Genomic DNA, 12,171 nt, shown 5'->3' with positions numbered 1-12,171 from the left:
AGGGAGAAGGAAGAAGGTAGCTGAAGCATGGTAGCAAAGCTGAGAGAGTGAAACAATTTGGATTATTATTTTCCATGATTAATAAGATTTCATCATCTTATTATCAAGCAAGCCTAAGACTGCAACAGTTTCTAGAGTAGTTGCTTCATACCACTGCTAAATATATTAAACTTATAATTTAACTAAAACCCTGAGAACATTTTTTTATTCAAACATTTTTTGAACACTTAACTCCATGCAATGCACATCTTTTCCATATAAATGATTTCTAATCTTACCCATCGGTCTCTTGAAGATGACCTAGTTTGAATGAGTTCCATGTTCTTGCAAGCAAGTAAACGACTTCGAACTTTATACACACAACGATATACTTCCGCTAAGGTTTTACCCGGTTGATACCTAAGTAAAGAAGAACTGTTAATAATAACATCTAGTGTCATGAGATAAAAATTATTTTCAGATTGTTCCAGGTTATTTACCTGCTCTCTCCACATGCTTGATTAAGTAAATTTGTGTGTTTCAGAAGAGCTGCAAGAACAAATCTAGATACAGTGTCCAGGAGTGACTCATTACTTAAAGTTGCACTGTCCCAATCTGAAAATAAAAATGATTTATTAAAATTCAAAAAGGGTAAAAATGCACCTCGTTCCATTTTAATAGTTTAGTAATAACTTATTTATAGAAGCTTTCTAAACACCATGAACAATATGCACTTTGGGTAAGGAACTAAAAAATAGTTGATTTGAGACCATCACAGGTCATTAAAAACCAGACAAGAGAGTTAGAAAGTATGTTGATGAGGGTTAGTTAGAAATTTTTTAAAAATTTATTCTCTTGATTTTATTCTATGTTAGTTTAAGTTCTTTATTTTTCAGAAGTACTAAAGTTTCACCATCTGAATCAGGAAAGTTTCCTAAACAAAGATTGCTGCAGATACAAACTTCATTCATTCAACAAGCATTTAGTAAATGCCTACAATATATATATATAGCTATTGCAATATGCTTTTAGATGACTTTGAACAAAACAAAATAAGAATAGGTTTTAATTTTCTATTTGTTCTTGATCATATCAGAAACTTTTATTTCATTTTGTTTTTGGGGAAATATTCTAAGATAATGTTTATAATACTATTTTTGAATTACATTGCAATTCATTCTTTTTGAAAAGAAATTATTTTTTAAAAGCAACCATTTTAAACAAATATTAAAAAAAGGCATATTTTTAAACTATCCATCTAAATTCTATTCTTATATCCCAATTGACATTAAACATTAGTACTTCAGTATCAAAAGGCTATGCCAGAGGAAAAAAAACCTGATAGGTTCTATTCATTGTCCATACCTAATAAAATCAGCATGCAAACTCAAGAACATTTTTTTAAAGAATTTGATATTTTAGGCATTTCATAAAATTTAGAACATGATAGATTCTAAGTTGGAAGATAGTCATTGATTTTGCCAACCAATTCTGACAAGTCATTAGTTAAAACTATAGTAAGAGGCTATATGCATTATCTAAAGTTGTCATGACTTAAATACAACTAGGTCTTTCAGAAGGCATCATTATATTTGACAACTAAATTAAATAAAACATCAAAATCGAGGCATTTCATTTTCTGAGTTTTATAACTGGCAGAGATTATTATCCTGAAAAGATTTTTTTTAGAAAATATTGGGTTCTTTAAAAAGCCTGCATTCATTTCTAATCAAATATTACAGAATGCTTCCCAATGATGATAAGATACAACCATCTATTTCACTGTAAAAAGCTTTTCAGCAAATAGGACTATGTGTTGTGCTTCTGGTTCATTCTACACCTAAAATGTCTCTAAAATATTTGACAAGTGTAACATCACAACAAAGTGATATTATAGAAGAAAACCTAAACACACACACACACACACACACACACACACACACACACACACACAAAAAAAACATAATTAAAAATTCTAAAATACCTGTCAGGATCCATAATAAATTGGGGGGAATGTAAGCAATGAGAAAGTTTTAAACTTTTTTTTTCCTATTGTCTCCACCTACAATAGTAGGCAGTCAAAAGATATTTGTTGAATGAATGAATGAATGAATCAATGAATAGGGTGACACTTACAAAGACACCATCTGCTGGTATTTTAAAGATCTGAATCATTTACATTTCATTTTGCCACTACACATGAAAACAATAGAGCGCAGTAGGTGAAAACCTCTGAATGTGATCTTTACTCTTTTTTTTTTGTTGTTGCAGAAAGGAGAAACTGCAAAGGAACAGAGGAAAACAAAAGGGAGGGTAAGGGAGAATGATGGGAAGAATGTCAACTGTGGAAACACGATCTTGATCCTGATCAATCCAGAGGTCATTATTTAGAATTAGAACTAAAGTGTCATAGAAAAAAGGGATGCTGCGAAAAAGCTTAAATAATAGAAAAAGGGATGCTGCGAAAAAGCTCAAATAATAGGCATGTGCTCAGAAAAATTATGTTTAAAATTATTTTGGAAAAAAATTTGAAAAATGCACAATAGTAGTTTCCTCATATGACTGGTAATCTTACAATTCTGTGAGGTTCTTTTCCCGATGTTACACTTGAAAATTGAGGCTATAACAAAATATACTGTATAGTTCAAGTTTATATAACTAATTAAGATTAAAGACCAGAATCCAGGGTAATTAATTAAGATCAAAGATCAAAATCCGGGGACTTTAAGACATTTATTCCAATGCTTACATTCCACCAAACATCCAGGAAAAAACAAGCAGATGTTTAAAAGAATCTTATCAATTTGGAAAACAGAAACCTTTGTAAATAATGATCTACCAATTTATGTAATTTTCAAGTGTGGTTGAGGTACTAATCTGATACTTCAATTTTTGCATTGAAAAGAAGCAATTGTACCACTCTATTCTATTAGATATATATGACAGTCAATATTATCAACTACCATAATTACAGAAGTAAATTCCTTTTATTTTCTTCATCTTACCTTTACTAATAGCATAATCTTGCATACTGATCCAAAGACTACGAGCAGGTTCTTTTGTACAACCCAATGCTAAGTCAACAAAGACAGAAATTTCAGGCCGTAACTTGTAATCAAATGGCTTTTGTTCTTCATTTCCAGAAAGAGCCACTTCTAATAGGCAACTCATACATTTGTCTAAAAACAAATTTAGCATTATTTTAAATTTCTCATTGTTTTATGTTATTAAAAAAACACTAACTTTTTCACAAATATACAAGCAAATCTGGTAAATAAAATCAGGTAGAATCCTTAAGCACAATTGAAGATGACACATATACTAAATGAGAAGTCTTTTCCTTTTTTACATTTAATTGAATTTCATCATGAAAGGGTAATTCGATAAAGATAAATGATATTCCATAATTTAAAAGTCATGTCTTTTTATTAAGTACAAACAGAACCCAATTTCTAAATAGATTCTGTTCCAAAAATTAGTTTGTATATGGATTGTTGAGTATGTAGAAGGCTTCAAATAATGTCATGAATTGGAATTAGGTCCCATGCTAAACCACAAAAGCATTTTTAGCCCAAAACGTAAGTGAACTACTAAACATTTGCACTAAAAAGAGAAAACTCATATTCAGTAACAATTTTATTTAAGCATATAAATCATATCAAACTATATTTTAAATAAACAAATAGCATCTTTTCAGAGAGCAACACTAATTTTAAGAAACAGAAAACAATAGCAAGTAAAAACAAATTTTTTCCCAGAAATTATTTTGAATGCTAGGAAAAGACTAAATCAATCAAGAGAAAATGGAGAAAGTAAATTTCTAAGCAATTATGTCTAATTTCACTTTTCCCTTTATTAAGGGATATCATTAGCATACTCATTCATTAATCAGTAGAAGGATCTTTTGGCTCATCATAGAATCTGTATAATTATTTCATTTATAAAACAACAAAATTTCCTCAATATTCAAAAAAAATTTCTCTTTCATTTTAAAGTTGTTCTCAGTTTCTCTTTCTAATTCTAATCATGTCTGGTTTTTTGGTTATTTTGTCTGGGGTTTTTTGTGTGCCTGGCTGGTTTGGCTTTTTTTTTTTTTTTTTTTTTGGACAAAGAATTATAGAATATTAGAGCTAGAAGAAATTTTGGAAACAATTTAATCCTTTCCTAGATACTCTCCTTTCGAGGTTTTTATGGCACTCACTGCTCTCCTCCTTTGATTCTCTTCCCACCTGTCCAATGTCTCCTAAGATTCTTCAAACATACATCCAATGAGTATGGATAACCATCCAATGATCTATATAAGTTCTTTCTTTTCCTCTATACTTCATGTTTAATGATCTCATCAGTTCCCATGGTTCCAAACACTATCTATGCAAATGAACCCCATACTTATTCATCCCAAATTTCTAACCTAAATACTAGTCTTTTATCACTGACTGTAATTTGAATATTTTTAAACAATGTATACTATGGGCACTCCAAATTCAACTACGTCCAAAACAAATCTCATTATCTGCCCTTCTGACCCATTTTCTAATTCTTTATTTCTTTTGAACTCCCTTATTATCTTTTTAATCCTGTTATTTTCCTATTACTGTCCAGAGCATCACCACTCCCCCAGTTTCAAGATACTTGTCCTAGGAGCCTCACTCTCATTCCCTGACTGCCAAATCTTGTCATGTCTACCTTTACAATATCTTATATATAACCTCTCCTCTCCACTCACAAAGCCATGATCCCAATTCAAGCCCTCTTTACCTCTAGCCTAAACCACCACATTATCCTTCTAAATGCCTCAAATCTTCCTACATTCCAATCTATTCTCTATTTAGATGAAAAAGTGATTTTTCTAAAAAGTTGTCTGACCATAGCATTCCCCTACTCAATAAATTTGAATGGTGCCCTATGACTTCTAAGATCATGCTCCTTCATCCATCACTGAAAGCTCTTTACAACTTGGGGTGTCTCTCCTTATCCATCCAGTCTTATACTTTACAACCTTCCATGCACTCAATCATTCAGCTCTGCTGACTTATTTTACTATTTCTTTCATACAATAAATACTCCATCTCCCAACTTTGCGCCTCTATAGCAGTTGTTTCCCATCCCTGGAATGCTCTCTTCTCACACCCACCTCCGAATTATCCTGTATTATTTCAAGTCTGAACTCAACTCCAACTCCTATCTTCTGAAGGAAGCATTTTTCTGTCCAAGCTGCTAATGCCTTCCCTCTGAGATTTCTTCTTGTACATTTTTTACTGATTACTTTTCCTAGTTATTTTTATCTTGTTTTGTCCATTAACTATGAGTTCTCCAATGGAAAGGATTGCTTTTAGCTTTCTTGGTAATGACAGTGCTTAGCACAGACCCTAAAATGTAGAAAGTTTTAAATAAATGCTTTTTCAATGACTAAAGAAAACATGATTGGAAGGTAGGGACAATAAGGGAATACATTCCAGGACTGTCAGAATCAGTTTGTTTGATTTGAACCAAATATAGTCTATAAAACAAGCTGTAATTGAGTATAATCATTTTTCATTATAATTAAAAATACATAGGGCAAAGAGAATATTTTTAAGTTGCTTTAGGTTAGTTAGGGAAAGAGCCTAAATACAGACATTTCTCACTTTACATAAGTAGACTGTTTTATGTACAGTGATTTTTACATAATGTGAATTTATCTTTGGACATGGCGAAGAGAGAGAGGAAGACAGGAAGGTGGCCCCCTGCCCATGGAGAAAGGAGGTTGCCACAAAATTCAAGAATATACAGGGACAGAAGGAATAAGCTGAGGCCAAAACCTGCCACTTCAGGTTTGAACTGAATAGAATACTCAGGGGACAGACACAGGGAGGTCAGTGGGTAAAATAGGATAAAGGTCTCCTCTTTCAGTGCTGGAAATTTTAAATCAAGCTTCAAATCTGGCATTGGAGGTCTCTCCATGAGTATTATTCTGCTTTCCTAGGAGAAGTTATTTTTAGGATTGAGGGGAATTAGACTTGGGGGGAGGGAGGGAAGACAGGACAGGGGTAGAGAGGGAAGCTATGAAGTGCCAAGGTAGGTGTTTTAAGAGAGCACACATGTAGGTATTTTTCTGGAATGCAGATTTCTTTTAGAATTCTATATGTAAAGTCAGTCAAATTTGTATAATGCAAATTGACATAAAGTGAGAACTGTCTATATACCAAATTTCAAAGTGCATTTTCTTTCTATTATATCCCATCATCCCATCTGTCTTCATGAAAGCTTGCAGTTAAAATCTCTGAACCCTTACTGTTCTTGGATTATTTTCCCTTAGTACTCTAATTAAGACATCACAGAATGAGGAAAATCCAACGAAAAAATAGCAACCCAGAGATTGTTTACAGGGGCAGTTTACCTAATTGAGGAATATCCATTTCAACACCATCACTGAACAGTGGTGTTTTCAACCAGTATGCTGTATCTTGCTCCTCGGGAGACCCAGGAGAGCCTTGCAACATGCCCCCAAGACACCGCCCAATGAGGAGAGCAATAGTTCTCTCTAGATCTACAAGCCACACCCACGACTGAGCAGGCTGAGGAAGGGGTACTCCAGCTGGGTCAATCAGTTCTGGCCCTCCTAAGGGAAAAAATCATTAGTGAATGCTGCTTTATTTTATGTTCCCTGAAACACAAAAGTCTGTTGAAATAGTAGTAAAATAAGCAGTTTAACATTTGATCATATTATGATATGATAAACGATATACTTTATAGCTTAAATATAAAATGGGGAGAAAAAACATTATTACCATGTGTACAATAAAACATGAGAGGATTCAAAATATAAAGCAATAAATTTCCGTTTCAAGAAAGCATATATAATGAATACTACATATTGTGTTCAGAGCTTTTTTTTTTTTTTTTTTGCTTCCTTGAAGGCTTACAATACACTTTCAAGAAAAAGTCAACAACACATAAATAATTTTATCACATAGTATATCAATATAGTCTATATTTATGAAAAACTAAACAATTATAATTATGATTTCTTTTTTACATCCCATTAATTTTAATACAACGATGATATGACAAAGGTTTTCAAATAAATGTTCTATACTTTTTATTTTCTAGATTTAATTTTATATAGTTTAAAAGAAATCTTTTTTAATTGCCATTTAATGTTGTTATTATCCATTTCTTCATTAACATGGCATTTATCTGCACTCTTAAAGAAATGGTTAATGTTAGTAAATTAAGAAAGGTATTTTTTTAAAAAATCTGAGAAAACAGAGTAGTTTACATTCTAACCAGCATTTTAATGATTTATGGACTTGGCACTTCTTTCTATCATCATTCAAAAAAAATGCAGAGAATTTTATAACAAGAAGAGAATTCAGATACCATCTAGTTCAAATCCTTAATTTTAAAGGTAAGGAAACAAAAGGCCTCAAGAGGAAAAGTAACTCATCAAGGATCACACAATTTAATTAATATCAGGCTCAGGACAACAATTCTCTCTTAATCAAATGCTCTTTCCTTAAGACTGTATTCCACAATAGTTCAATTTATATTTTTCCATAACAATGTTATTTCAGTGACTTTAAAATGCCTTCAAAGAAACAATATATTTTTGTACTTCTAAAGAGAATATTTTCAACTTCAACTACTTTTGTAGAGTCCATTATTTTCATTTATAAGTAAAATTAGTTTAGATAACACCTCAAATAAAAATAATATTATCACAAATTAGTCAAATGGAGACAAGTCACTGTTCTGAATTTTACCCTTTACATATCAAATTAGTATTTCTATGCCCAGTCTCATACATCTTTCATTGCTGAACAAATAAACTTTAAAGCTCCATTTCAGTTTATTTAAAAGATGAAATCATTGTAAAGTCATGTGTGCAGTAGCTATTTTCCCAAACAAATCTTCATTTGAACAAGCTATATGTGCTCCATGTTGCCTATCTCATTCTGAAAGCTCTTATAAACTGTTCTAAGCAAGAGTAACAACTCTGCCAACATTATCTGCTCTTTTTTCCCATATCATTATTAGGAAGATGATAATTAAGTACTTCTGCTTACCATGAAGAGGCCACTGCAACTCTTGGTCTTCTAAAAGAGCAGCAGCTGGCAACAGTCGATTAAGGCAATCAAGAGGTGGCAAGAGGTCTAGTAGATAACTCAGCAAAGGCCGAGCCACTGACACTGGCAGCAACAGTAAAGAATTAATAATCTGGCAGAGCATACTGCCAGCAGCAGATACGTAAATGACATCTAAAAAAGGAAAAACAAAGCAAAATTGAGAAATGATGTGAATTTAATTTATAACATCTAAGACATATATTTAGTTCAGATCCTTAGTTCACCTAAGCCCAACATGTTGTCTTTGTGAAGTGGCTTCAAGTGTGCTTTTCCCATTCTTGCCGCAGTCAAGGGACTGGCATCGACTTCAAACATAAGCTGTTCTCTCTCTAAGAGAAGGTGAAAGGACTCATGGATAAACCTTTCCACATACCAAGATATTAGGTACAATGAAGTGTTTCTCAAGGAAATGGAATAAGGGCTTCACCTATAAAAGTAATCTGAGAGAGAAAGGAAGGAAATAAACGCTATACTTGTAAGAAAATAGACAGTAGAAGAAGGTTAACATTAACACAGCTAAAAAAAAAAAAAAAAGATAAGGCTATTTCTGAAGAGGAGAGAGCTAGATGCTTGGAGAAGAAAGCAACTGCTTATCATCCAAGGAATGACAGCAGAAACATTGAATTGTAAGGTGAGAAATCATTCAGCAAGGCCTAAAATGCAAAATTGGCAATTACCTAAAGAAGGAACACTAAGGTTAACTTTAAGAAGCCTGCTGTCTGTCTTGAGCAAATAGTTAAGACATAGCAGAATGTTCCAAAGCTCATCAAAGAATATAACTACTCCCTCCTCTTAGTGATTCAGGTAGGTATGAATGACACCGTCAGGAAGAATCTTAAAAGTATCACAAAGGCTGAAGTCTTGGGCAAAAAACTGAAAATTACAAGAGCATAAGTTGGATTTTTCTCACTGTTATTTAATAAAAACATAGGATAGAAACAAAAAATTGGGGAAATAAACTGCTGGCTAAGCAGGTAAAATTGAGAATAAGGGTATCTAACCCTTATAAGAGAATTCTGGCCATGGATAAAGTACAACTTCAAAAAGACTAGTAAGAATGATTTTGCCAGGTGTTTTGAAAATCTAATCAAAAGAATTTTAACCTAAAAATTATTGGGAGGGGAGTGGAGAGGAGAGATTACATATCTACCAAGCATCAAGAGTAAATCGAAGGAATGAGAATAGCATATGAGTCACCCAAAAATTTACAGGTAACAAAAATTTACACTAGAATCTAACAGAAAAACTTGCAATTTGACTGGCTAAATGTCAATGCCTAAAGCTTAAGCAAATAAGAGTATCTAGAGATCTTGATAATGAAAAGGATGAAATCCACAACTGTAACATAAATCTAAATGAACACATCTTATTTAAAAGAAAAAGGACGGTTAAAAGAGGAGGGCTAGTATTGTCTATTCAGAGAGCATACCGATGTAAAGACATCCAAGTATCAGAGGGTTCTAAAAGATGCAGAGATTATCTGACTAAAAATCAATGGAAAGAGAGAAAAACAAAACAAAACAAAACAATTTTGCTATCAGAGTATCCAGACCACCTGGACAGAAAAGGCAGAGATGGGAAGTTTAGGCAAAAGATCACAAGCTTGAAACAAAGGCATATGGTGGAGATGGGAAATGTCAAATTATCCAGACAACTGTTCAGTTCTTTTTCTCTGTCAAAAGCAGTTCTTCATTGTTTTGATTTGTTTTAATGATTAATTCACTCATTTAAAAAAAAAAAAAGGAAGATGAAAACAGCAATTATAGATTCTAGACAATTCTAATTCATTTTAATGAAGAGGAATTAATTACTAAATTGAAAAAAAAAATGGTGGAAACCTTGCAGGAAAATGACTATTCCTGCCCTAAAGTTTCATAATAAAAAGGAAAGCAAATCAGAGGCTGACATGCATTGAGAAATTGAGAAAGTAAAGAAAAAAACATAGATTCTATAGATCAACAAACTACAAGGAAAGTCAGCCTAGAAAGGATGGAAAATATTCAAGAACTAAATTTTTAAGATTAAAAAGAAAAATAATTCTTAAAAAAAGGAAAAAGGGGATTTGTCTGGAGATGCCAATGTAGATACATGGAGAAGTCACTCACCTCTGACCAATATTTAAAGAAGGTTATTTTAAACTAGTCAAAGGAATTATTCAAGATTTCATGTTGGGGCAAGACCAACTTTTAAAAAAAAATTTATCTAAAATTACTTTGGAAAACAACACTTTTCAAACTACATAAAAAAAAAAAAATCTTAGGTCGTGCTATTTAAAATTAAGTTTTTATGATTTTATGTACCTAATCTTCAACTTAAAACTAACCCTTTCCAATATATTGATCATAATTTGCTAAAGACTATTAAGAGTTCAAAGCTGCTAGAGCTAGATATCTGAAATATTTCTGCTTCTCTCTAACTTTCCAGATTACTAAAGAACTTCTTGTAAGGGAATTTCACTGTTTCCAAAGGCTCAAAAACAGGAAGAAGAATCTTGATTTAAATATACTAAACCTGAAATTTAATTAGTACAAACCTCTTAGTTTTTCACCAACACTGCCATTCCAAGGACTTTCTTTCAACAAATTTGCAGAACGTGAATAGATATCTGTGGCATGAGGTAATAAGAGTTGAAGGTGTTTGTGAAGCAATGCCACACTGCTTGAATTCTATAAAGAAGAAGAGTTGCTTAAATTACTAAAATTCTGAAAAATGTAAGTCACAAAAACAGTTCTCAAAATTGCAAATACCGAAGTCCTGAGACCATTTATTTGTCACAATCTTCTCAAAAGACAGAATCAAATACCTCACTAACACTGTTGATGTGGCAATATGCTAAAAGTTGCTTCTGCAGTGAACAAAGCAATTCATGAAGATGAGCAGGTTGGCTATTCTCAGATGAAGATGTCCCAAGTAAAAATTTATCACTATTTTTTTCTAGTTCTCCAAATGCTTGATCCTAAAAAGATACAAATAAAGTTGTGTGCATAAATTAATTACATTACCAAAATTCATTAATAAACTCAGATTTTAAAAAGGCATGTACATGTAAAAAGTAGCCAACTTAAGGTAATGATGGGTAAAAAGATCAAGTATAATAATAAGATAATGATACAGTTACAAACAATAAAATCAAAAAAGGTTAGTAAACATTGCAAAGATTAAAAGGTATGATCAATGAAATGTTGTTGGTAATCCTTTTTTTTTTTTTAACTCAATGAAAATGAGAATAATCCCAAATGGAAACTGTAAAAAATGCCAATTATTTTTAAAATTAGGGGAACCAGTGATTTTGGCATTTATCTAAACAAAATCTAGAATGAGAGTATTTAAATGATTTGAAAAAGGTCCACCAATGATTCATCACAATTCCAATAGACTCATGATGGAAAGTGCCATCTACATCCAGAGAGAGAATTATGGAATCCGAATGTGGATCAAAGGATAGTATTTGCATCTTTTTATTGTTGTTGTTGTTTGTTTTTTCCCTTTTGATATTTTTCTTGAGCAAGATTATGAATATGGGAATATATTTAGAAGAATTATACATGTTTAATCTGTGTTGGATTGCTTGCTATCTTGGGGAGGGGAAGATTTATTCCCTGCTGCTCCTTTTATTACTATTACTAGTATTATTATTATTACTGTCATAGAATCATGACAAGTTAGGTGTATAGAGATTTTGAGGGATAAGTTTTATTAATTTTGCTCAGTCATAATTCAACTAAAGGGCCCCCCCAATAAGACTAGTTAGCATTTATATCAAGCTTTAAGATATGCAAAGTACTTTACAACTATCCCTTTATCCTTATGACTTCAGCAAGTAGGTGCTATTATTATCTCCCATTTCACAGATGAGGAAATTGAGGCAGTCAGAAGTTAAAAGATTTGCCCATGTCCACAGTACCTGCCGAAATGGCAGGTCTTTCTAAGCCTAGATTCAGGCTTCTATCCCTTGGGCCACCTGGGATCTTGGGTATTCTTTGCCCTTTCGGGCACCCAAGGATGAAGGATACAGGGACCCACTCCAATACCAGGAAATACTTAGGTTTGATTTCAGCATAACTTTGTGACCTTGGTTCCTTGG

General features: G+C 32.5%; 1 protein-coding gene across 9 annotated transcripts in view; it reads right to left on the bottom strand.

Annotated features, from left to right (window-relative positions):
• The window catches only part of HERC1 (HECT and RLD domain containing E3 ubiquitin protein ligase family member 1), a 189,782-nt gene that overhangs the window by 111,649 nt on the left and 65,962 nt on the right, over positions 1–12,171 (bottom strand). For all 9 annotated transcript variants that reach the window (XM_023497786.2, XM_031955414.1, XM_031955415.1 and 6 more), the window contains exons 15-21: positions 10,891–11,043; positions 10,621–10,753; positions 8,028–8,219; positions 6,359–6,580; positions 2,985–3,158; positions 480–594; positions 279–399 (exon numbers count right to left, since the gene is read on the bottom strand). In XM_023497786.2, the coding sequence (XP_023353554.1) occupies positions 279–399; positions 480–594; positions 2,985–3,158; positions 6,359–6,580; positions 8,028–8,219; positions 10,621–10,753; positions 10,891–11,043 (1,110 nt within the window). The remainder of the gene's footprint in view (positions 1–278; positions 400–479; positions 595–2,984; positions 3,159–6,358; positions 6,581–8,027; positions 8,220–10,620; positions 10,754–10,890; positions 11,044–12,171) is intronic.

Source organism: Sarcophilus harrisii, chromosome 2, assembly GCF_902635505.1.
Source record: "Sarcophilus harrisii chromosome 2, mSarHar1.11, whole genome shotgun sequence".
NCBI classification, from domain to species: Eukaryota; Metazoa; Chordata; class Mammalia; order Dasyuromorphia; family Dasyuridae; genus Sarcophilus; species Sarcophilus harrisii.
Note: the sequence above shows the minus strand (reverse complement) of the source record. Positions and strands in the feature narration are given on the sequence as shown.